Source organism: Rhinolophus hipposideros (genome assembly GCF_964194185.1).
Source record: "Rhinolophus hipposideros genome assembly, chromosome: 8".
Taxonomy (NCBI): domain Eukaryota; kingdom Metazoa; phylum Chordata; class Mammalia; order Chiroptera; family Rhinolophidae; genus Rhinolophus; species Rhinolophus hipposideros.
The window spans coordinates 74,201,944-74,228,662 of record NC_138054.1 but is presented as its reverse complement, the minus strand read 5'-3'; the positions used below and the strand labels follow the sequence as shown (position 1 = coordinate 74,228,662).

At 44.1% G+C, this 26,719-nt stretch overlaps 1 protein-coding gene and 1 pseudogene across 2 annotated transcripts; both read left to right on the top strand.

Moving 5' to 3' along the window:
• Positions 1-2,106: 2,106 nt before the first annotated feature.
• Positions 2,107-10,464, top strand: LOC308501540 (ornithine decarboxylase-like; the record flags this gene model as incomplete). Its single annotated transcript, XM_081058060.1, has 9 exons — positions 2,107-2,289; positions 2,787-2,960; positions 3,454-3,626; positions 4,218-4,352; positions 5,399-5,564; positions 6,166-6,313; positions 8,873-8,973; positions 10,084-10,301; positions 10,461-10,464. 9 exons carry the CDS (start codon positions 2,107-2,109, stop codon positions 10,462-10,464), a joined length of 1,302 nt encoding a protein of 433 aa, XP_080914186.1.
• Positions 10,465-25,093: 14,629 nt separating this feature from the next.
• On the top strand, positions 25,094-25,722 carry LOC308501539 (large ribosomal subunit protein uL6-like; annotated as a pseudogene). The gene has a single exon. The product of its transcript is annotated as a large ribosomal subunit protein uL6-like (transcript).
• Positions 25,723-26,719: the final 997 nt, after the last annotated feature.

The following is a 26,719-nucleotide window of genomic DNA, read 5'->3' as shown; positions in this document are numbered from 1 at the left end:
TCATGAGAACAATAAAGATCAGTTCTCTCCACTTATCTCAAGGGAGCTATTACAATATGAGAGACTTGACCCTGAGAAGGTACATACCTTAAGTAAAACGTCATGGGACCTTGTGCTTCGACTGTTTACAGACAAAGGGTGATTGGAATAGACATTTTTCTACTATGATGTATGAGTCTCACAGACCTTGTAAAAAACAGTGTTGCTTTCTTGTAGTTGTATACTTATCAATAAAAACCCTCAGTCAGCTTTATTCTGGGCTCCAGTCCTCTGAGACTGAGAGACCCCTGGCCTTCGGAGAGATTTAACAGCATTAAGTCTCTGTCTGTTACTTTATTAAAAACTTAACCCAAACCGCCCCTTCTTGCCTCCTCACTGCCCTTGTTAAGCAGGACGCGACAGGTGTGGGTCTCTATAAAAGCCATGGACTTTACTATCTTTTTGGGATCACAGAGCAGAAGGCCTTATCTGGCTCATTTTCTCCTGCCACCCATCATTTTACAGATGGAAGTTAGGAGGCTCCTAGAAGTTTATGGATTTACAAGATCCCCACATGGTGTCCCTCCCTCCAATCCAATCCAACTTCCTGTTGCTCCTTTGACTTTTAAGCCCCTATAGCCTGAGGATGGATGGTGGTCAGGGTGGGGCATTGGCGCCTGCAGGAGGGAAAAGGGCCTCTAGCGGAAAGAATGTCAGGCTGGTAGATCACAGAGTGAGATCTCAGCAGACCACTACCGCGTTTCCCCGAAAATAAGACCTAGCCAGACAATCAGCTCTAATGCATCTTTTGAAGCAAAAATTAATATAAGACCTGGTATTATATTATATTATATTGTATTATATTATATTATATTATACTATATTATACCCGGTCTTATAGTAAAATAAGACCAGGTCTTATATTAATTTTTGCTCTAAAAGATGCATTAGAGCTGATTGTCCGGCTAGGTCTTATTTTCAGGGAAATACGTTAGGCTAGAGGGCGGGGAGAAGGTGAGGGGATGTGACTCAGAAGGCTCAGTCTTCCAATCAGAGAAACTCCCAGCAAGACATTTAAATCTGCAGTGGGGAGCAGAGACTGGGCACTGGGAGAGACCAGCTCACCATTGGAGGTAGTGGAGCTGGCCCATGACTGGAGTCTGAGGTCCTGGTTCTACTCCCAGCTCTACTCTAGCTTTTCTGAGTCACCGGGAGACTTCTGGGCTCCACGCTTTTTCCATCTGTGAAGTGTGAAGGGTGTTTGACAGGGTTCCCAGGGTCCCTCTGCTTTGTTTGTCAAGGACATTCACTTACAACAGGAGTCTGACTTCCCGCTGCGGGCCTGTTGTGTCGGAGACCCAGGATCTGCGTGGTTCAGGCTGAGCTTGCAGGGGTGGCCAAGGTGTGGAGGGACAGGCTGCAGTGGTACTTCCCCTTGCCCCTGAGTTCCATTCTTTCCACAGGGATTTACCTAAAGTCCAGGACACCATAGGTCCAGGTCGCCTGGGCTGTGCCTGAAGAAGCAGGTGACAATGGACACCCGGTGAGTTTGGGTGTGGAGTGGGGGCCACAGGTGTGGTCCCAAATGCTGTAACGGAAGGACTCTAGCTGCAGGCTGCCCTCCAGTCTCACGTCCAGCAGTGGCAGCTCTGGGGAGCACAGGTGCCAGTCCTATCTCTGCCACTGACCACATGGTGACCTCAGGCAAGTCCCTTCCTCTGCCTGGATCTCTTGCCCATGTGTATAAAGTGGGATGTTGGTTATCTCCTAGGTCCCAGCTAGTCCTATAATCTGAAGATTTTGGACTCTGTACCTATCCTTTCTGTGACTCGGTTTTCTCACCTGTGAATGGAAACATGCATGAAGGAGGCTAGAAGGGGATGCCAACAGGGTATTTCATGTGCACAGCTCATACATCTTGCTTGGTCCTCCAGCAGGTCTGTGAAGCAGACTAGGCTGGCCAGTGGCCGATCCCACAGAAGGGAAAATTCGCAAGGGCTCCATGGAGCTCTGTGTTGCTAAATAGAAGGGCCGAGGACTTACTGGCCTGCGAACTCTGGCTCCCTGGGCCAGAGAGAAGCTGGGAGGAGAGACGAGGCTGGGTCCTTAAAACAAACCCTTTCCAGGATGCTGGGAGTGTGCCTGGCCGAGGGCTCCAGTGGAATGTCAGGGATGAATACCTCCCTTGGGGACCTGAAGCAGATTGGAGGACCCTCTGGAAGCTCATGGCCAAAGGAGATCACCTTCCTGGGGCCTGGGGAATCCGCCAGGCAAGTGGTCCTGAAGAAGATCCAGGAGCTCTCTGATTTGGTATGGAGGTAGAGGAAGGAATGGGAGGGCGGGCAGGGGAATGGATGGAATGAGGAGCAGAGAGGGTGAGTCCCTGCTTAGGTGGGCACAAATTATGAATTTCTGTGTGTGATTTTCTACGTCATTTTACTAGGTCTTACTCCAAGGCTCTGTTTTGTGGGGGTTATGGGTTAGTTCTAGTCCCCCCACCACCACATGGGATTTTACCCTGTGCCAAGCTACCAGGTTGAAAGTTGAAGCCGTCCTGTCCCGCACTTTGGCCTACAAAGATTGTTGCCCTTTTGTGCCTTGTTGTAAAATTAGAAGATATGGGCTCAAACCCTGTCTCTGCTGTGTACTTGCTGTATGACTTTGACAAAATACTCAAATTTTAAAGCCTTTGCTTCCTCGTCTCTAAACTGGCAATCACAATAGTATTTACTGCATGGAGTTGCTTTGAGGATTCAATGAGAGATCTTACTCCCCAGACTTCCCTCTCTCTCTCCCTGCCCTGGCAGGACCACAGAGACCCCTTCATGGTAGCTGACCTGGACATATTGGCCAATCGCCATCAGACCTTCTGCCAAGCCCTGCCAAGAGTCTCACCCTTCTATGCAGTGAAATGCAACAACAGCCCCTGGGTGCTGCGTGTCCTGGCCACCCTGGGGACCGGCTTCGACTGTGCCAGCCAGGTCAGCCGGGGCCCGCTGCCAGTTACCTCATTCATAGCTCTGACAGTTCCTGTGGGGAAAAAAGGCCAACTGCCTGGGGTCCTGGAGTGGGGACTACAGCATCTAGAACAGTGGCAGCCAATTGTTGTGCTTGATTGTTTGTGAAGGAATAAATGAATGAACTGGGAGTGGTCAACCTTCCCCTTGTCCACATGACAAGTGTGGACAGTCTGAGCTAGAGAGTAAAGGGAACACACGCTTTAAGCTACAGACCTTGTCCCTGTCCTGGCCCAGCCATTTCACCTGAGCCTCAGTTTCTTTGTCTTTAAAACGGGGCCAACTATATCTTCCTTAGAGTAATCTAGAAGCTTAAATGTCACAATGCATGCCCAGAGAAGTGCCAGGTACACAGTAGTGGTTCAGTCAAGGGCAACTCCTTATAGCCATGGTTCCTGTCCCCAAAGATCAGGGGAACAGCGAGGCAGCCCACTATTCTGCCTGTCACCCATGCCAGATGGAGCTGGAGCAGGTGCTGGGTCTGGGCGTGGCCCCCTCACGCATCATCTATGCCAATCCCTACAAGGCCGTCTCCCACCTCCAGTATGCTGCCCGCCACGGCGTGCAGCTCCTGACCTTTGACAGTGAGGAGGAACTGATCAAGGTGGCCCAGCACCACCCCAAGGCCAGGTGAGACAGGGGTGCAGGCAGGTGCGGACAGCAAACCTGGGGCTCCAGCAGGTGGAATTGGGATTCAGCAACAAGATGAAGGCTGTTAACATCCAGTGACTGGGAGAGGTCTAAGCAGCAAAGTACGAAAATTTGGGTCAGGCAGCCCAGTGCTTTTCCTGATGCTCATTGGTGGCAAATACACATTGCCTATGTCTGCATAGACACTGGGCAGAGACTGGCATTAGGAGGTCTGGCATCAGCCAACCTCATGGTAAAAGCACTCACATTGGAGTTAGAGACCAGTGCTCACATTTCACATTCATTTCTCATATTTCTGTGGTCTTGGGAAAATTATTTAACATCTTTCATCCTGTGAAGGGGGTCTGTAGGTGTATTTATTATTTTATCCTTTTCCTGTTTTTTCTTGCCTGGGCAGAAGTCTATAAGTAGTGGTATATTCCCTCCTTGGGATCTGTGGCTGGACAGTCCAGAGGAATGAGGCAGGGGTGGGTGGGAAGGGGGAGGGGTGTTGGGTGGGAGGCATAAAGCATCCAGGCCTCAGGGCTCATGTATCTAAGAGCCCCTGTTACCCTCACGCCCTTCTCCCAGGCTGGTCCTCCGGCTGTGGACCAATGACAGAGACAGCATCTTCCCCCTTAGTGACAAGTTTGGGGCCAGCCTGGAGGTGTGTGAACACCTGCTCAAGTCTGCCCGAGACCTGGGATTGGCTGTGGTTGGAACCAGGTGAGAGCACTGGCTTTCCCTGCCTGCAAGGCCAGGGTCCTGTTCTCTGCAGCCTGTCCCCAGCCTTTGATTTACTGGATGCCCTCTGGTCAGCCTCTTGGCCTACCAAGGCTTCATTTGTTCTCATAGAAGAAGCTGGGTGTTATCTGGGACTGGGGTAGGGCAAGAGAGGCACTGGCCTTGGGTGCAAAATTTAAGGGGACACCAAAACGCCTCATACTCTAGATGATAGCATTTTAATATAGCATTTTAAAAAATCAAAATCAATGCAAAAAACAAGCCATGATGAGAAAATATCAAAATTTTAAATAAAGACAGGATTGGCATTTCTACCTTTTGCCTCCAGTTCCAATTACTGTTACCAATTTTGTTTCTACTTGAAGTTATTTTTGTATTTTATTCATCATGGACATTTTGCATCAATTTTGCTTGTTATAAGTATTGTATTAAAGGGACGGCTGGATGGCTCAATTGGTTAGAGCACAAGCTCGCAACAACAAGGTTGCTGGTTCAATTCCCGCATGGGAAAGATTGAAAACAGTGACTGGACTTGGAGCTGAGCTGCGCCCTCCACAACTAGACTGAAGGACAACTATTTGGAGCTGATGGGCCCTGGAGAAACACACTGTTCCCCAATTAAACAAATAAAGTATTGCATTAAATATTACTTATCCTGATAACTTACTATTTGGAGGCCCCCTTAAATTTTGTACCTGATGAGAGTGCCTCACTTGCCACACCTTACCTGCCACTGATTCGTTCGTCAGCTAAGAGAGGTGACCATCGCACAACCACAAGAGCCCCAACTCTCGTGGATTGTCATGTGGGATGTGTGTATCTCTGTGGATATGCACATGTGCATGTATAACCAAGGTTGCATGTTTCTGTGGGTGCCCACGGGCTCCAGTGTAATCAACTGTGTCTCAGTGTCTGTATCTGTGCTGGTTCCACATTTTAGCTGTGTCAGTGTTTCTGAATGTGTCTCTTCCTACTGACCCTTGTGTTTCCACATGCGTTTCTCCATCTGTCACTCAATTTATGTTCAGCTTCCACGTGGGCTCAGGCTGCAAGAATCCCCAAAGCTTCACACAGGCCATCGCCGACTGTCGGTGCGTGTTCGAGATGGGCCGTGGGGTTGGGCATGACATGAACCTCCTGGATATCGGAGGAGGCTTCCCTGGAGTGGAAGGTTCTGAGCCTGAGTTCGAGAAGGTAAGAGGGAAGAGAGAACCAGGGTGTCCCAGCCTGGGTTACAAGACCGTGTATGTGTGTGTGTACAATGAGCTTTTGTAACTGAGGCATGTGCCTGCATGTAACTGGAGTTTGGTTTTGTTGAGAGGTCTCTGGGTCTACTTGCATGGCCTGTGTGCATATACAAGCATGTGTGTGTATCTGGCTGTGTCTTTCTTTGGATGTGTTAGTTACTATCCCTGGTTAAGCTACAGTCAGACAGGAGTTTGGTTATTATCCCCCAACCCAGGGAACAATCCATCTTTCCTGATCATGTATTGATTCAAATGGTGGCATGAATATTGTCATTATCGTGGCCTGACGGTTAAGGGTGACATCTGCAGGGTCACAGTAAACCTTCAAGGTCAACCAACCCAGACTCACAAGGTGCTACAGCCAAACACTTGCTGTATGCCCTTCGACAACTTTCCCTTTCTGGGCCACAGTTTCAATCTGTTTTCTTCCCAGTAAAACGGGGATGATGACACTTCCCCAGAGTGTTGCCACAGAAGTGAAGAGAGACAATGCAGGTAAAGACCCTGCGTAGGGTCTGGCCTTGTAGTGCTTGGGTCTGTCCCCACAGATGGCCAGAGAGATCAATGTTGCCCTGGCCCAGGACTTCCCCGAGGGGACTGGCGTTGAGGTCATCGCAGAGCCTGGCCGCTTCTACGTGGAATCTGTCTGCACAGCTGCCGTGAACATCATTGCCAAGAAGGCTGTGCTCGAGCCTGGTGGGTGCGCCAGGCCTGGGCAGGGTGGGTGGTGTCCTGGCTCATCCCCAGGCCCTGGGTGCCTTAGAGGGAGACAAGCTTTGGTTTTAGGAATAAACCTGTTAGTTTCACTATTTGATTGTTCTTAAATAGACTGCGAGGGAGGGAATGAGGGCCTTCATTCTTCCTGAGCAGACGATGAATTTGTATTGTTTATAAAGGCAAAGTCACAAAAGGCACAGACACCCCTGTGCTGGTGTGTATCTTAAATTCTTCGAGAAAGTGTTCTCTGACGGGTGCAAATTCTTATAACCAAAAATAGAACGAGTAAATACAAATTCTTACAACACATATGTGAAGGCAATATTGTCATTATCATGGCCTGACGGTTAAGGGTGACATCTGTAGGGTCACAGTAAACCTTCAAGGTCAACCAACCCAGGAGACTTTTTCCATTCTTTGTGTGTTATTTTCGGGGCAGGAGTAGGGTGGGTTGCTGTTCTCACAAAGGGAGCTAAGCAGAATCTCAAGTGCATGAGGAAATAGAGATGGATTAGTGTACTTTACTCTGGGGCTTTATGATAACTGACAAATATTTCTAAATCATTAATCTCCATCCTTCTTTTGACCCACAGCTTTGTAATCCCAAAGGCACCTATGTCCACTGATTTCGTTTGCTCACCGAGTGTCTCATTAGAGAATATTGTGATATGGGACGTATGAGTTCAGCCATCATTTAACAAAAGTCTAAGTTATAAGGGTTTGGGCTTATTATTTTTATTTCAATAGCAATGCTGCCAATTATTAAGAATCTATTCTGTGTGAAATACGTATGTTATCTCATTTTTGCTCAACAATGCTGTGAGGTAGTTTGGGGTCACTTCCACTTCATAGGTAGAGATCTTGAGGCTCAGAGAGAAGAAGTGACTTACTTGTCCAATGCAGCAAAGCTAGTTCATGACACAGCTGGACCCAGGTCTGTCTGATTCAGATGCACTTGTATTTGCAGACACACCACGCAGAGCTGAGCTTTCAGCCGATGGGCTGTCATGCCAACTCTCATGACTAACTGGCTTAGTGACAACTCGGGCTGTGGCCTCAGGAGGCAGGGTCAGTGATGACATCTGGGAGAGAGTGGCCGACAGGGGTGACTGCCACCTGGGAGAAGACCACGGAGAGAAAACCAATATTCAGAAAGATAAAATGCCCACAAGTTATAATGTCCCAAATGTTCACAGAAATTAGTTTAAAAGATTCAAGAGAGCGATGTTCTAAGGACAGAGTAAGAATGATTGTGAGAAACCGGCTTGGTAGGAGGTCGTGTCCAAAGGATCTAGGGGTCGTGAGTGACCATCAGCTCAACATGCATCTGGAGTCTGATGGAGCTCAGGCGAAGCCCCCACTCACTTCCTTCAGCAACATTACTAGAGGCAGAGTATTTGATGGAGGGAGGTGAGAATCGTGTTGTCCTCTGTGCTCGTCAGAGTTGCACACTGTTTTTTAATGTAACTGGGATTTGTTTTAACCAGGTAACGTAAGACACAGAAATAACTGTCTTAAAGGAAGAAGTTTTCACTCATAGTTCTCTAGAAATAGGAGTCATGGCATTCGATGTAGGCCACGTGGAGAAGTACCAGGGTGGGTCAGGAGACAGGAGAAGAGGGAAGGCATGGGTGAGAGCCTTTATTTGGTTTTTGAGGGAAGGAATGGGAGAGGCAGCTAGGCAGGTTTGGGATTGGCTAGTTTGAACAATTTCAGTGGGTTCTGGGATGTAAGGACTGCCCCTAGTTTCCTGGTCCCTAGTCCTAGGATGGTTAGAGCTGGAGGATAGCAGTTTAACCTATGAGAGCTTAATAAAGGAAGTAGTTGGCAGGGGTAGACCCTGGATTGGCTGCTTTGCATATGAAGGCACACTTTCAGGGCTGTATTTTGCGAACTCTAGGAATTAGCCCAGGAAAGAGCAGTCTCTCCAGGATTAGCGAGGCCCCAGATGCTAGAACATCAAGGATAAAGAAAATTTAAAAATATGGTTAAGACAGGCACCTCTTTGAGGACAAATGAACAAATTAGCATATCCCTAAGGAGCACCCATAAATGGAATCGTGTCATGAAAATCTGTTTTCTCCTGGTTTTGCATCACACAGAAGTTGCTCAGGGAACCTGGTCTAAGGTGAGGGCAGAGGACCTGGGACCTGACCCGGAGACAAATCCCAGCCCTGCCACATTCTCCTGTGTAACTTCTAGCAAGACTCAACTGTACAGTAGGGCTCATTGTACTCAAAGAATAGTTAGAAGGATTAAATAATTTAATACATGTAAAGAGCTTAGAACAATGCTTGGGCCTTTGTATATTAGTTATGTTGTTTTTAGTAGCAGCAACACTCTGACAGGGAGGCAGTGGGAGCCCCAAAAGCAGGCCATAACCATGCATTAGATCAGGGAAGACTCCTAGAGTAGAAAACAGGGATAATCTAGCGGCAGAGGGTCTGGGCCACTCCCAAGGGTGCTGGGCTCAATGTTGAGGGTCAGTGGTGAGACCTGGCTGAGCACACTTCAGTGCTGACCTCTCCCCACTCCCAGGAGGCTACCGGAAACTGTTGTACTATCTCAACGAGGGACATTATGGCATCTTTCGTGTCTTCCTCGGGGATCCTGTCCCCAGGAAGCCCATTGTGGTGAAGGTAAGGGGACCCTTGTGTGGCTCCGGCACCTCCCAGATCCCCAGAGCACCGAGTTCAGCCCACTGCCCTGAGAGGCAGGGATGCCAGGTGGAGAGGGGAAGGGTCTCAGATTATCGATGGCTTTGCAGATTGTCATACCACATGCATGTACAAGGATGTGCAAATGTGCCTACGTGTAGCTGCATGTGCTTATCTGTGTGTGTGCGTTTCCGTGAGTCTGTCAATTTACACTTGTGCAGGTAGGTGGATGGACAGGTGCTGTGTTTCCCCCAAAATAAGACCTACCGCGAAAGTAAGCTCCAGTTAAGATCATCAGCCAGATGGATGCATTTATTACGTTATGACGATGTTCCAGAAGAAGATGACATGACTGTATTTGAATAAATGTAGATTGTTGTACATGAAAAAATAAGACATCCCCTGAAAATATGTCCTAATATGTCTTTTGGAGCAAAAATTAATATAAGACCCGGTCTTATTTTCGAGGAAACGCGGTATGTGGGTCTGTGTAGGTGTGCATGCACATCTATTTGGCTCTGTGTGTTTCCATGTGCTCTCCCTGTATGCACTGCGTGTGTGTTTCCAGAATCTTTGAATGCTGGAGATGCAGGAGACCTAGGAAGCAGAGGTTCTCAAACATTGCTCCACATTAGAATCATCTGGGGAGCTTTAGAAGCCCTCAATGCCTAGACTATGGCCCAGACTATTAAAAACAGAATTTCTCGGGGTGGGGATCCTGACATCAGTCCCTTGTTAAACTCCTCAGGCAATTTCCATGTGTAGCCCAGTTTGAGGCCCAGTATTCTGAGGGATTATCAAATAAAATCTTCCCGCTTTATAGATGGGAAGCAGGTCCAATTCGTTTCTGCCCTTGTGAATTGGCGGGGCTGGAATGTGTCACTCCAATATAAGCTCCATGAGGGCAAGGTCAAGAATAGTCATGGCACTTAGGGACTGCTCAATAATGGGCCAGTATGGGTGACTGACAGTGTCCTTGCTGGTACCTTTTCACCCGTGCCCAGGTGCATGCCCTGCTGGGTGTGGGATGGGGGGACGGCGTGGAGGGGATGGCTCCTCCTTCTCTGATACCCGACCTCTGTGTCCCTGCAGAAGCTCTGCTCAGAGCAGCCCATCTTCCCCTGCATTCTCTATGGTCCCACATGTGATGCCGCTGACAAACTGTTCACGGAGGAGATACAGCTGCCTGAACTGGATATGGGCGACTGGCTCATCTTCCCCTCCATGGGAGCCTACACGTCCGTCATGAGCTCCACTTTCAATGGCTTTCTGCCTACCTCCATCTGCTATACCATGGGACCCGAGCTCAGGTGTCTGGGAGGAGGGCTCTCACCACAAAGAGCTGCGGGCTGAGCTCTGGGGTCCCATGGTATAGCAGAAATACCCTACTCCCCACACTGGCCCCAGCAGAGGTCTGACTGACCTTTGACACTGTCAATGGGGTTGACCCTGTTACTGCCCCTCCGCAGGTAAGTCTGAGGGAGCCCACTGGGCGGCTCTGACAGCTCTGAAGTGTAGAAGCCTATGTGAGCAGAAGCAGGCAGCCCTATGGCCCCAGCTGACCTAGCCCCAAGGCCAAGCCCCCCACTCAGCTCTGACCATTTTGGGCTGTTCCCCAGTTTCCTCTTCAGATGTCCCTTCCCTACAGGCCTCAGGCTCCTTCACAGCCTCTGCCCCAACCTAGGGTTCATTCCCTGAGATGGTGGAGGGTGCTCTAGACTACTCCTTTACTGGCACAACTTTTCCACAGGAGCCTGCTGGAGACAGCGCCTTAGGCTGAGGCGTGGCTGAATGGAAAAGCTCCAGACACCTGGGTGCGTCCAAGAGGGGAAGCTTGAGGGCAAAGGTGGGGCTGGGGGTGGGGAAGAGTAACATGCAAGCAGCTGAGATTTGGGTGCTTCTGAAATGATGAGGCAACTTTTAAGGTTCAATACTGTTTTTTTCTTTCAAAGTCAGCCTGAAGCCTAGGCTGGCTCCTCTGGGAAGCTAACCCCACCCTCCCTGCTTCTTACCCTTCTTACCCCGGGCCCTGGGGTGAGGTAGGGCTGAGAAACTTGTGCTATTATAAGGAGTGCCCCCTGAGGGCCAGGTCCTGAACGTGAGGCAGTCTGCATGGCCAGTACTCTGAGATTCTTTTGTCCTTCCTTTCATTTAGTTAGTGACCCCTGCTTTGCTCCAGAAAGGTTTACATGAACCATAGGCACCCACCCAAGTGGTGAGAGCACTGGTTTTGGAGTCACACAGGACTCGAGTGAATCCAGGCTCCACCACAAACTGGCAGTGTGGTCAGAGCGTCATTTTCCCCATCTGTGGAGTGAAGATGATATTAGTATCCTCACAAGGTTGTTGAGGGGATTAGGTCAGACAGTGGGAATCCTCATTCAAGGTCAGTTCATGTCCAGGGCCCTGCCTCTGGCTGGCCCCGATCCTGGGCAGAAACCACTCCCTGCCCCCATGGTCTGGGTGTCCTCAGGAAACACGCACAGCATTTGGCCACACACAGCTAATGGGCCAAGCATGTGGGTACCTCGGACCTGGTCTTGACCTTACAAAATCCCCAGGTTGGGAAGTTGGATGGACAAGGTGTGGATACAGCCAACTCAAAAATAGGGCAGATTCTGGGTGGCCGGTCAGCTCAGTTGGTTAGAGCACGGTGCTCTTAACAACAAGGTTGCCGGTTCGATCCCCGCATGGGCCACTATGAGCTGCGCCCTCCACAACTAGACTGAAACAACTACTTGACCTTGACTTGGAGCTGATGAGTCCTGGAAAAACATGCTTAAAATAAATAAATAATTAAAAAACAAATAGGGCAGATGCTGCTGTGTGTCCCCAGGTACACTAAAACTTTAACAACAATATGTGGGGAATTCTGAGCTCAGAAAAGAGAATGTGTCCTACAGAGAGGAATGTTGGCAGATGTGGGGTTAGGGACACATTAGGATGACCTGTCACATTTCTGCAGGGAGTGAAGGGGGAGTGGGCCCCACAGGCCACTTACCTCCTGTGCCCTGTGTCCTTTTTAACCTTCACCTAATGAGACTTCTGTGATCCCCAGCTTCTGCAAATGGTTCTTCCCATCCACCAGAGTCTGCCCCCGCAATCTTGCTTCTGCCTCTACCACTCAGCCAAGACCAAAGGAATCTTCCACCATCCTTGGGCTAAAGAGATTTCTCCTTTGAAAATCTGAGGAGAAGGGAAGGGCTGCATGTGCCACCTTAGGAAGCCAGGAGGGTCAGGCAGCCTTCAGATCATGTGTTCGTCATTCATCTTCTCCCAGAGCCAGAAATTGATGGTGAAAATGTCCACTCCTACCCCCACAGAGGTGTCTGGAAGTCAAATATGAGTGGGCTTTAGGGAAACATAAAGTTTCTTCATATGCAAGAGCTGCTAGTGTGTTTTGTGTTTTGCCCTATGGGTGCTATCCTGAGGGACCATGAATACCCATCCATCCATCTGTCCATCCATCCAGCCATAAAATAAAATGTGAAGGCCTAGTCTGTGCCCTAGTTGGTGTCACGGGTGATACGTGATGAACAAGATAGGCAAGAACCCATGCTCATGGAACTTACTTCCAGTTGGGAAAAGACAAAGCAGAAACAAATCCATAAAATAAGTGAAGAAATGGACCGGAAGCAATAAGTGTTGTGAAGAAAAATGAAATAGGGAAGGAGATAGGGAAGAATAGAGAACAGTGCTATTTTAGGTAGAGGAGATACGAAGTTCTTTCTGAGAACCTGGCATGTGAGCAGAGACCTAATGGGAGCCGTGTGGTTAGCTGGGTCAGCATTCCAGTATTAGAACAGCAAGCCCAAAGGCTGTCTCCTTCCAAAAAAAGGCAAGGAGACCCATGTGTGCGAGCAGAGTTGAATGACGGGAGCTCTTGGGAGATGAGGCAAGAGGAGGGTCCAGGGTTTAATCTTGCCAAGTCCATTGTAACTCAGGGCTTTGGTTTTGTTTGAGGGGGAGGGTAAGCCCTAGTGGGTTTGAGCAGGTGAACGCAGTGAGAGAATGCACAGAGAACTGGAAGGGGCTCTTTCCAATCCCTGCAAGTGCTGGGTAGTTATGGTACAAGTGGTGAGAAGGACCAGGCTCAGGACAGGCTGTAAAAGTCGAGTCAAGAGAATTTGCTGATGGGTTAGATGTGGGGTGTGGGCAGAGAGGATTCAGGAACGACTCCAGGACTTTTGGTCAGAGCAGTATACAAATAGGGGTGCTGGGGAGCAGAAGCAAGTTAGGAGGGGTTCAAATTGAGAGTTCAATTTTGGGCAAGTTGGGTTTGAGAAGCCTACTGCCAAATGGAGTCAGATGAGAGCATCCCATTTCAGGGCAGAGGTCAGGTATGAACATGGCAGAGAGCGATGAACATGGAAGAGAGAGATGAACATGAGCACCATCCACACTACCCAGCCCAACCAGGAAGTGAGAGTCGATAGAGAAGACACAAGTCATGGAAACTAAGAGAAGAAAAACGTTTCAACAAGGAGGGAACCCTTAACTGTGGGTGGGAGAAGGGAGGGCTGAAAACGGAATTGGGAAATGAGGTCATTAGTGATATTTACCATGGGGTTTCAACACCAAGGAAGGTTGTGGAAGTGGGGTCCAGAGAGGATGGTGGGGATAGATGAGTGTGGGCACCTCTTCAAGGGAGCAGGAAATGGGAGGGTGGCTGAATAAAGGACAGGTAGGGTTTGAATAAAGGTCATGGAGGGTTTCAGATGAGAGGTATTATTGCTTATTCATTGGCTCATGGGGAGGATTGATAGAGGGGAAGAGGATGAAGATGCAGGAGAGGAGAGAATTCCAAGAGGACAATCCCTAGGTGAGTGGGAGGGGTTAGCATCCTGTCTGCCAGGGGAGGGTGTGTCCCAGATAGGAGCTGGGACAGTGCCTCCCAGGACAGGAGAGAATGTTGGGTCAGTGAAGCAATGTGGGGTTCTCTTCTGATTGTTTCTCTTTTCTAAGTGAAGGAAGAAACAAGGTCCTGGCCCGAGAGGGAAGAGGCAGGAGGGGGTCTTGGTGTATTAAGGAAAGGGGCAGAAATGGGAAAGTCACAAGAGTGAGAAAGTGAATGAACCAGTGAAATGGGGTTGCACTGCTCGCCCAGGTGCCCGTGTTCAGTTATGTGGAGGTAGGTGCAGAATTGGGGTGGGTGGGTGCGGTGGGCGAGAGCCAAGGGAGGTGGAGACTGCTTGGAGTATGAGGTCCTCATGGGGGTCTCCACAAGTGCAAGGTCCACCTATAGCTGGCTACCCCAAGGCTTTGATGTCCCTGCAGTACTCAAAGCCTTTTTCTGACCCCGTATGCTGTCCATTCTTTTTTCTTTTAAAGGAGGGCGCAGCTCACAGTGGCCCATTTGGGGATCGAACCAGCAACCTTGGTGTTATCAGCACCATGCTCTAACCAGTCACCCCCCCTCATCCATTCTTTATCTGCTGGAGACACATAAGGACCTAAGAGCTCATAATGACACCCCACTTTAAAGAAGGAAATGACCCCGGGCTACCTAGCTAGTAAGTGGCAGAGCTGGGATTTGAAGTCAAGTGTCAGTTCAGTGTTTGGGCAGCAGGGGCATGCGCACTATGTTTAAGAAAGTCTTGCATCTTGGTGAAAAAAACAAGCCTGGCTGTTGGGGCATTAAACTTCATGTGTTTTGTGCCCTGGGTGGCCCAAGCTGGGTGTCACGGTTCAATCATAGTGACTTGCTGCCACTCACTGGTCATTATCAGTGTTGCACTCACAGGAAACCAGGAGTTGCTTAGCTGACTAAGGATCCTGCCTGACTGAGTCCAACAATGTGTTGTTGAAAAGGTCTAGAAAAGAGTTCTCATCCCTCTGTGACAAAAGAGAAGATGGCGCTCCAGAGAAGTAACTTCAAAAAGCCATCTGCACTTGCCTACTCTATCCATTCAGTTGCTCATCTATTCAATAAATATTCATCAAACATCTACCCTGTCTGTGCCAGATACTGTTGTAGGCACTGGGATTAAGCAGGATATAAGACAGGAGAGATCACTGCATTTCTAGAGCTGCCATTCCTTGTGGAGATGAAGGGGGAAAGGACAGATACTAAACTAGTAAATAAACCAGATGATAGATTGTGATAAATACTGTGATTAAAAGAGAGAGTGACTAGTGAGAGTGGTTGGGAGATAACATTTGAGGAGATACCTAATGGCTGGGCGGTTTAGAGAAAGACACTCCAGGAAGAGGGAACAGCACTGCAAATGCCCTGAGGCTCTAAGAGGTCTGGGCAGGTTCCAGAACAGATGGAACCCACTGATGACTCAGCCCACGGCTATCCATGTAGAACACGTAGAGGTCAGAGTAACATTCTTTCAGGAAAGTCATGCCATTGACTTTCTCTCAATTAGTCCACAGCCTCTCTCAGCCCAGTCTGTCCTTGAAGCTCTCTCCTCTCTTGGCTTGTGTGACACCAACCTCTGGAGGTAGAAAACGCAATGATTATTCTCCTGTGAAAACTAAAGCTTAATAATCAACATAGAGATGCGACTGGTTTGAAGGAACCTATTGACACATTGAAAGCTAGAGCAGAAAATACTGGCCTGCGGAGTCAGAAGTCAAGGTCGACATTTCCAGGACCTGGGACAGGAACATGTAGGAAAGAATTAGTTGCTCAACATGTAATTAGTCTTGTTTGTAGTTGTTGCCATGTTATAAGTGTGTTTGTGACCCCGTCCACTTGTGGTGAGCCATTCTTACAAGTAAAGTGAATATTTATGTTTGCATACATAATGTGATTATGCCTTAGTCAAATCCTGTGAGTGGTGTTCTAAGAATTAATACATTTTGGAAGCAAAATAATTCCCTAAATTGGCAATTTCGATATGTTACTCCAACACGACCCAATTAATGTTAGCTGGTGAGGAATGAGTGAAGAAAACAAGATGAAGTCATCATAGCTAGGCTGACTTAAAATGGAGTCTGTGTAGTGAGGCTGACAAACAGGTTCCGACCTCAGGGGCCAAAGCATGAGCAGCAGATTTCATTTTACTTTAACTAGCTTGAGAACTTAAACTTTTGAATTTTTCAGCTGTGTGTCCATGCCTGGAGCTATATAAATTGCTATAGATAACCCTCTGAAGGATTTAGGAAAGAATGAAGAACTAAGGCAAGAATGTTCACGTGTCCAGACAGCCTGATATCCATTATCCAGATTACCCGGTCATCTGAAAGATTATCATCTCTGACCACTTCAGAGGCTAAGAATGAAGAACTGATTCTCCAGAATTTACTTTTTGGGGTGCCTGGTTAGCTCAGCTGGTTAGAGCTTGGTGCTAATAACACCAAGGTTGCCAGTTCGATCCCCACATGGGCCACTGTGAGCGGTGCCCTCCTTAAAAAAAAAAAAAGAAAAAAAGAATTTACTTTTTTGCTCTCATCTTTTCTCTTTTCTTCAGAGCACTCTGCGTCTTACCTAGTACTGTTTCTAATTCTCAAATCCTAAGACCCTTGAATAAAACTTTGCCATTTTAAATTTCAACAAAGCCTCCTGATTCATTTACACTAGGTTGACACTGGCATTTTCCAGTGTTTGAATATTTTCTATAGACTACAGTTCTTTATAAAGCAAAATATTTCATCTTTAAAAAAGGAAAATTATATGAAGCAATGTGTACACTAATACCCAGCTTGAAGATGTGTTCAGACACACTCTTAATTCAACCAGCATCAGTGCAAAACAAAATAAGTTTTTCTCCATCTGAAATATTTATCATAAAAACAAAGACCAGGGCAATTAACACTTTGTGTTTTAAAATTTCATTTTGAGAATAACTTCTAAATAATAAATATTGTGATTTCATTCCATTTTGAAAATAATTTTTATTTGGCATTACCTTGAGTTAATGTTCTCCCTTTTTAATGATTTTTATTATCAAATGTCTATATAAGGTAGAGGTCATTTTTACGTTATTGAAAGATATCTTGTCATATTATATTGACCTGTAATAATAATAAGCCATGTATTTATTATTATGTGTGTTTTTTTGAAACAGAAAACCTCTGAAATGTTTAGTGTAACCCTCTTGCAGAAAAACGTTCATTGTTTATTATTATGGTCAATCATTGTATTTTTCAAAATCCATCAAAGTGTTAGGAAAAATAGAGAATAAGAGATTCCTGAGAAATTCCTAAATTTCTGATACCTCATACCCAACTCCCAAGTTTTAACACGGCTCAGCTTTGCATCCCATTCCATCCCCCAGGCCACTGCTCTAATTGCCAGACCTTTGTCATTTCTTTTGACCGCATGAGTCAGCCTCCAGCCTCTCTAACTCATCATACTCCACACTGCCAGAGGGAGCTTTCTAAAATAAAGATTCTGCTTGTCATTCCTCTGAGAAGTCCTTTCCTTGCTCCCCATACCTTCACTAGTGTTTTTCAAAATGCATCCTCCGCTGACTACATAAAACCGTCTGGAAGTTTCTTAAATGGGGCAGTTTGGGGAGTCTCATTCAAGTACATACGAATCAGAATCTCTGGGATTTTTAAAGCCTAGGAATATGCATATTTAACATCTTCTGGGTGATTTTTTAAAAAACTTTTTTATGGTTAAAAACAGCACAAATACAGAAAGCCATACAAAACAAATGCACAGGTTATTGAACCATAATAAGGTAAATACCCCTATCTGCAGTCAAAACCGTGCTACCCACCCCAGAAACTCTCCACATGCCCCCTCCCCCTCATAACCCTTTCTCACCCTCCACTACCAACAGCAACCGTCAGCCTGACTTTCACTTTGCCTGTTTTTTGTTTATTTTAATGTGTCATTAAATTTTGTTTAATCTTTGGTTCTCTTTTCATCTTTTTTCTTCTCATAATTTATTTGTTAATGAAACCACATCATTTGTCTTGTAGAATTTCCCATGGTCATTGCTGATTGCACCCCCATAATGCAGGTAGCGTGTTTGTCTCTCCTCTGAATTTCCTGTTGATTGGCAAATGGATGTAGCCAATTCTATTTGGGGTGGGGGCAGGGGAGCAAGATTAGTTTTATAGGTGATGTGTGTTTGTCATCAGGTGGCTCATCTTCTTGTGTTTTCTCTCTCTCATTTCCTGCCCCACATCTGAAATCAGTTCATATATCTTGAGTAAATACCTAGGAGTGGAGTCACTAGTTCACAAGGAACATAAATGTTTAACTTTCTAAGAAGCTGTTAAACAGTTTTCTGAGGTGGTGTACTTATTTACGCGCCCACCAGCAATGTATGAAAGTTCCTGTTGCTCTAAATCCTCAGCAATATTTAATATTGTTAATTTAATTTTATTTTAGCTATTCTGGTGGTATGAGATGCTATTTCACTGTGGTTTTGATTTGAAGTTTTCTAACTACTGATGTTAAACATCTTTTCTTGCGCTTATTGGCCATTTGTGAAATGTCTGTCCACGTCTTGTTTCAATTATCTATTGCTATGTAACAAACCACCACAAAAATTGGTGGCTTAAGACAAAACCATTTATTCGCTCACTACCGTGCACTCTGAACCAGGTTCATCTGGGCAGTTTTTTTGCTCCATATAATGTTGGTCATCCGAAGGCTCAGTGGGGGCTGAAAATCAAAGATGGCTGAACACACATGTCTGGTGCTTCAGCTGGAATGGCTAGAACAGCAGGAGCCTGGCCAGGTATCTCTCTCCACAGGTTCCCAATTGCAGTAGCCAGATCACTTTCCATGGTGGCTCAGAGTTCCAAGACAGAAATTTAAAGAACACAGAACCCACGGTTCAAGCGCTTGTCTTCTTGCATCATGTTAACTAGTGCCCCACAGGCCAAGATAAGTCACACATTGACTAACTCAGAGTCTAAGCCCAGGGTTAATGAGGGAGGACTATAGCAGGGCATGAATACAGGGAGGCATAGTTCATGGGGGGCCACCAATATATGTCTACCACAAATCTTTTGCCCATTTCACATTGGATTGTTAGTCTTTTTAACATTGCTTTAGTTCTTTACATACTCTGAATGCAAGTTCTTTGTTAGATATAAATACGTATTGTGAATATTTTTTCCATGTCTGTGGCTTACCTGTTTATTTTCTTATTAAAGATGTCTTTTGAAAACACAAATTTTTAATTTTGATGAAGTCCAATTTATAATTTTTTTCTTTTATGGATAATACTTTTTGGATTCTAAGAAACTTTTGCCAGTCTCAAGGTCATATTCTCTGTGTTTTATTCTAGAATATGGCTTAAGCTTTTTCATTTGGGTTTATCATGGCAAATTAATGTTTATTTGTGGAAAATGTCAGGGATTGAGGTTCATCTTTTTCTGTATGGATACCCAGTTTCTCTAGCACCATATATTATAGACTTTTCTTTCCCTAATGAATTAACTTGGTATGTTAGTCAAAAACCCATTGACTCTATATGTGTGTTTGTTCTTATAGTATTTTTATTTCATTTTCCAATTGATTGTGACTAGTATACAAAAAAACCCCTTGATTTTTGTATATTAACTTTATATCCTATGACCTTATTAAATGCACTTCTAATTGTAGTATGTTTTTTTGGGGTTGTGTAGTGGGGGTAAACCCCATAGGGTTTACAATGCATGCAATTATATGGTATAAAACAATGACCATTTTATGCCTTTTATTTCTTTTTCTTTTTTGCTTTTATTTCTTTTTCTTGCTTCATTGAACAGAATTTTCCAGTATAATGTTGAATAGAAGTGATAAGAACAAAATACTTGCCCTAGGGAATCTTAGGGAAAACCTATTCACTATTTCTCCATTAAGTATGATGGGGTTTTTGATGATGTTTTAAGTATATAGCTTTTTTTGTTTTTTAACTTTCATTGGGAAATACTGTGTTTCTCCAGGGCCCATCAGCTCCAAGTCATTGTCCTTCAATCTAGTTATGGAGGGCACAGCTCAGCTCCAAGTCCAGTTGTCATTTTCAATCTTTAGTTGCAGGGGGCACAGCCTACCATCCCTTGCGGGAGTCCAACCGGCAACCTTTGTGGTTGAGAGTCCGCGCTCCACCCGACTGAGCCATCCTGCAGCCCCAGCTATATAGTTTTTTATAAATGCTTTTTATTAGAAGTTACCTTCTAGTCTTCCAAATATTTTAAAATTAGTGTTGGAATGGTGTATCTCTTTTCATCCTTTCGTTTCACCTTTCTGTATTATGTTTGTGTTTCTTATAAATAAAATATAATTGGACTTTTTAAAAGCCATTCTAATGATATCTGCCTTTTAATCAGTTTGTTTAAACCGTGTGCATTTAATATAATTACTGATTTAGTTGAATGGAGGTCTACCATTTGTTTTTCTGTCTCATCTGTTCTTTGTTCATTCATTCCTCCATTATTTTCCTCTTTTGAATAATCAAGTAGTTTTTATTATTCTATTTTTTTCCTCTATTAGTTTCTAGTTACACACTTTTGCAAAATTCTTTCAGTGATTACTCTACAGACTTAAATATACATCTTTGATCTTTGACTATATGTCTTAGAGGATTCAGGCTGCTGTAACAAAATACCATAAATCGGGTGGCTTAAACAACAGAAACTTACTTCTCACAATTCAGGGAACTGGAAAGTCCAAGATCAGAGCACCAGTATGACTGGGTTCTGGTGAAACCCCTCTTCCTGGTTTGCAGGCAGCTGTCTTCTTGCTGTGTCCTCACATGACAGAGACAGGAAGCAAGCTCTCGTGTATCTCTTCTTGTAAGGGCACTAATCTTATCGCAAGGACTCCACCCTCAGAACCTAATTACTTTCCAAAGGCCCCATCTCTAGCTATCATCACATTGGAGATTAGAGTTTCAACATATGAATTGCAGCAGGGGAATATAAACATTCAGTCCATATCACAGTATTACAGACTGAAATTTATTGTAGCATTAAATTTATATGTTTACCATTGTTTTAACATGGCAAGAATCTTACAACAGTTCAACTCCATTTACTCCCTTCCACCTTTTGTGCTATTATTGTATGTTTTATTTCCATATGTTATAAACCCTACAAGACATTCCTAGTATTGTTTTATTAGTCAGGTATTTTATGTTTGCCCACATAGTTGTCCTTTCGAATATCCTTTATTACTTCCTGAAGGTCTGTGCTTTCATCTGGGATCATTTTACCCCAGCCTAAAGAATTTCCTTTATTATTTCTTGTAGTATGGGTTTGCCACCAATGCATTTTCTCAGCCTTTTCTTTCTTTATACAAAAATGTCTTTGTTTCACTTTATTTCTTGAAGGATTTCCCCCCTTGGTATAGAATTCTAGACTAGTAGGGTTTTTTCCCCTTGAACTTTAAAAATGTCATTAATTGTCTCTGGATTCATCGTTTCTGTTGAAATGTGGGCATCAGTCTTGTTATTGCTTTACAGATAATGTGTCTTCTTTTATCTAGCTGCTTTTAAGTTTTTCTTTTTCCTCAGTTTTCAGCCGTTGACAATGATATGTCGAGGTGTTGTTTTCTTTGTTTCTATCCTGCTTGGGTTTCACTCAGCTTCTTGAATTTGTGGGTCGCTATCTTCCAACAGTTTTGGAAAATTATAAGCCATATCACTTCAGATATTGCTTCTGCTCCAATTCTCTTTCTTTCCCATCTGGGATTTCAAATACACAAATGTTAGACCTTCTGACTATGTCCCACATATCTTTTATGCTCTGTTCCTGCTTTTTATTTTTTTTTAACGAGTTTATTTGAGCCAAACTGACAACATATGCCAAGGAGCAAGATCTCAAGTGCTCCCTTGGATATTTTCCATTCAACTGTCTTCAAGTTTTCTAATCTTGTCTTTTGTCATTCTGTTATACCCGGTCTTGTGTTAAACACATCCAATAAATTCTTAATTTCAAGTGTTGTATTTCTCAGTTCTAGAATATTTTTTTAAAAGTGTATTCTACTTCTATTAAAAATAGACAATCTCTATTTTTAAATTCATTTTATCAATTTTTTCTTCTATGTTCTTTAACATATTATCAGTTACTTTAAAGTTCTTGTCTGCTAATTTCAATATAATTGAAATATATTATATTGTGATTCTGGATAATTGTGATTCTGATACTATTGTCTTTTTTCCCCTCTTGATTACCAGTCATGCTTTCCTGATTCTTTTCTGTCTGGTAATCTCCAATACATGATATTGTTTGAATTATAAATTATCTCAATATGATGATTGTGTAATGGCATCTTACTGTGGGCTTGCATTTCTTTGATTATTAGTAAGGTTGAGCACTTTTTCATATACTTATTCGTCAATTTTGTGAAGTGTCTGTTACCCATTATTTGATTAGATTGTCTTTTTCTTATTGATTTATAAGTGTATATAAATTGATATATCCTCCTGATGACTTGATTTGTTTCTTATATACTGTGGTTCTCTCTATTCTTAGTCGCACTTTTTGCCTTAAAGTCCACTTTGGTTAGCGGATCTTGCCCAGAGGAGACTTCCACTTCCCTTAACTTATTTGTAATAATTATTGGTTATCCTAGAGGTTATAATCTGCATACTTAACTTGTTCAAGTCTGGAATTACTCAATACATTTACCCAAAATAATACAAAAGCCTTACAATATCTTAATTCCATTTTCTCACCTCTGACTCATGTATCATTTTTGTCATGTATTTTTAATATATATTATTTTCTGTTTTAAATACCACAAGACATTATTATTATTTTATACAGTCATGGTTCATTTGGATTGCCTGCACATTTGTCATTTCATTGTTCTTCATTCTTTCTAGCCTTTTTTACCTTTTATCTGTGCTCTTTTTCTTTCTACCTGAAATCTGCTGGTGGCATACTCTCAGTTTTCGTTTGTCTGAAAATGTATTTTGTTCTTGTTTTCAAAGGATTTTTCACTGGGTTATAGAATTCTAGGCCAACAGAAAATTTTCTTTTAGCATATTGAAGATAACCTTCTGCTGTCTTCTGTTTTCCACTGTTGCTCTTGAGAAGTCAACTCTCAGTCTATCTTGGTCCTTTGAAGATAACCTTTTATTTTGCCCCAACAGCTTTTAAGATTTTATCTTTGTCTTTGGTATTCTTCTGTTTCGCCATAATGTGTCTAGTTGTAAAAAAATGTTTAATTAATAGACATCGTTTTTTAAAGTTCACAGCAAAATTAAATGAGAAGTACTGGGAGTTTCCCATGTCCCTTCCCCCGCACACACATATCCTCCCCCACCATCAACATTCCCCATGGGTGTAGTGCCCTTGTGACAATCAATGAACCAATACTGACACATCATTATCAACCAAAGTCCATAGTTTACATTAGTGTTATTTGTATTATACATTCTATGGGTTTTGACAAATGTATAATAACATGTATACACCCCTATGGGATCATACAAAATAATTTTGCTGCCTTAAAAATTTCCCGTGCTCCATTTATTCATCCTCTCTCCCACCAAACTCCTGGCAACAACTGATCTTTTTATTGTCTTCATGGTTTTGCTTTTGCAGAGTGTCATATAGTTGGAATCATACAATATATAGCTTTTCTAGGTGTAAATTTTTAAATGTGTTTTGCTTAGTATTTGTTAGGCTTCTGAATCTGTAAATTAATATATTTCATCAGTTCTGGGAAATTTTCAGCCACTGAGTCTTCACATATTACCTCTGCCTCATTCTCTCTCTTTACTCCTTCTGGGTTTCCAATTAAATACATGTTAGATTTTTTTTTTTCATTTGTTCTCCATATCTTTTACCATTTCTTCTGTATTAGTTTTTAATCTTTATGTCTCCTCACTATGCTCATTCCAGATTTTTTTTTCTGACCTTGCTTCCAGTTCACCAATTTTCTTTTCAGCTATGTCCAATCTGCTTTAAATATGACATTGACTTCTTAATTTGGGTTATTGTATTATTCATTTATAGAAGTTCAATGTGGCTCTTTTCAAATTTATTGTCACTTTTTAGTCTCCCCATTCCATGCAAATATTTTCAAGCTAGACTTTCATTTATTTAAACCTAATTGTTTATATTCTGTGTAAAATAATTCCAGTGTCTGGGTTCTTTATGGATATTTTTGTTGTCTCTTATTTCTTCTGGTTCTTGCCATGGCATCTTATGTTCCTAATTTTCTGAAAATTTATTTGTGTGATTAATTTGGAGCCTAGGCTGAAGGTACCTCCCTTCAAAGGAGATTTTCATTTGTTTTTTCCAGGAGGCACAAATAATCTGGGGTCACTTCAATCCAAGTTCCAGGCTTGAGGTTACAGGTCATCCAGCCGATACTTAGTCCATACAAGGGCTAAGGCTGGTTTACTTCTGCGAGTGTGGCTCTTTGGGATCCCACCTTATTGTGGGAGAGGGTTTTCTGTACAATCCTTCACCATGTGCTTTAACCTTTATTTGTGCCCCTTGTCCAGGGGAGTCAGCAAAACAACAGTTCACATCAGCCAGAATCAGGAAATGCCCTCAGAGTAAAAGTGGCTTTCCTACTTGGTTTATCTGTCTAAGTTTCTGTTTTCCCTTCAGTTTTGTTCTGGTAATAACACCTTACCAGAACAAAGTTCTTACAGTTCTACAGTGGTTAGACCACTATACCAGCGTTTTTCGTTTTCAGTGGGAGAACTGATCTGAGTGAGTTAGCCTGACATTACCAGAAAAGAGAAGGTTGCTAGATCCCAGACTCCATTTTACAGAGATGGAACTGTGGGTCAGGGAGTTGAGGCCACTTTCCCAAAGTCTTACAACCAGTAAGACATGGAGCCAGGCTGTAAACTAAGGATTCTTACATCAAGTCTAGTGCTCTCTTCTCCACACCCCCTTTTGAGACTTGGTTTCTCCATGTGTCATGAAAAGGTCAGACCAGATGGTCTCTGAGGACCCACTGGACTCAGACATTCTCAGAGCAGGGTTTCATAGTTTTTCAATCCTCTGAGCCACACTCAGCCTCCTCCCTTGGACTTGCTCTGCTTAGACTTGAGGTCTAAGTCATGGAGAATTCCCAGATCAGCCCCAAGGGGGCAGTGGTGTGCAGAGCTCGCCCAGGTTCTGAGATGCGAGCACAGCCAGGGGCTTCTTGCTTCTCGCTGTCAAGAGTAAAGGGAAAATCATTTAGCGTTGGATCAAAGCCCCATGTCTCGCTTTTTTTATTTTTATTGCATCCACTGCGAGGATGAAGACCATTCTCAACAATCAGACTGTGGACATTCCATCACTCTGAAGGGACCGCAGTTATTGGGGAGGGTCCCAGAGGCACCCTGCGGAGGGACTTCAATCACATCCATGTAGAACTCAGTCTCCTTGGAAAGAAGGAGTCTCTGGGTGGACAAATGGTGGGGAGATAGGAAGGAGCTGGCTATTGTCCGCACTATGTAGTCACGTACAGAACACGATCAAGGGTTACATTGGGCGTCCAGTTACAAGATGAAGTCTGTGTGTGCTCACTTCCCCATCAAAGTCGTTATTCAGGAGAATGGTTCTCCTGTTGAAATCCGAAATGTCTTGGGTGAAAAATACATCCACAGGGTTCGGATGAGGTCAGGTGTTGCTTGTTCAGTATTTTAAGCCCAGAAAGATGAGTTCATTCTTGAAGGAAATGATATTGAACTTGTATCAAATTCAGCTACTTTGATTCAACAAGCCACAACAGTTAAAAACAAGGATATCAGAAAATTTTTGGATGGCATCTATGTTTCTGAAAAAGGAACAGTTCAGCAGGCTGATGAATTTGATCTAAGTTGTCCAGCCAGAGAAACACCAAGATGTCGAGTGATTCCTCAGACTTATTTGTGATATTTTAAAGATGCAATAAATGTCATGTGTTTTGTTTTTGTTTTTTTAAAAAGTCCCATGTCTCTTCTGCTTCATTTCATTTGTCAAATTCGGGCAGATGCACAGAGAGAAATCATACTCTATCCCCACCCTTGAGGACCTCATGGTCCACTAAAACCTCTCCTCCCTGAACTTCTGGCTTATTGTCCCACCTTCCTGTCTTTGCTCCTGCTGATCTCTTTTCCCCATCATTGCCATTATATTTTCTCTCATTCTTAAGGCTCAGCTCAGAAGCCACCTCCTCCCTGGAGCCTCCCGTCAGAATTCCCATCTCCTTTCCCTCTACCCTTAGCCCTGGTTCTGTATCTCGAGTTCCGTCTAGCCATGTGATTGTCTCATGCTCCAGACTGGAAGCTCCTCAGGCAGGGCAGGGTGTCTTCAATTCTGGGCAATCTGTGCCAGCCCAGGATACAATGAGTGCTGGAGGAAGGGAAGTGGGGAGGTCTGCTGGCTGGGATTTCTGGCAGAGCTGAAGGAAGTCAGAGCCCAGCAGCACCTAGAGGGCTCCACCATGGCAGCTCCCTTCTTTACCCCAAACCCCAAGGCATTTGGGTCCACCTTTGCACTTGCTGCTGAGGAAATGACAAGAGAAGCTTCCAGGGCTAAGAACCAGTATATAAAATGAAACCATAAAAGCACCAGAAGAAAACACAGGAGGGGTTCTGATTAACTTTGGAATTAGAAAGACCTTTCTATGACTCAAAACCAGAAGCACTAACAAAAAAGAACTATAAATGGCTTCTAAATTTTTGAAGAAATCCTCAGCCTTATGCATAAGAATATAGCCACAAACTTAAAATACATTGAGATTCCATTTTTCACTTATCAGATTGGCAGAAATCCAAGTTTGATAACATTCTTTAGGTGACACTGTGGAAAAACAGGCATGCGCATCACTGCTGGGGGAGGGGAAATTCTTCAGCACAGCCCCTGTGGGGGACAAGATGGCAATATCTAT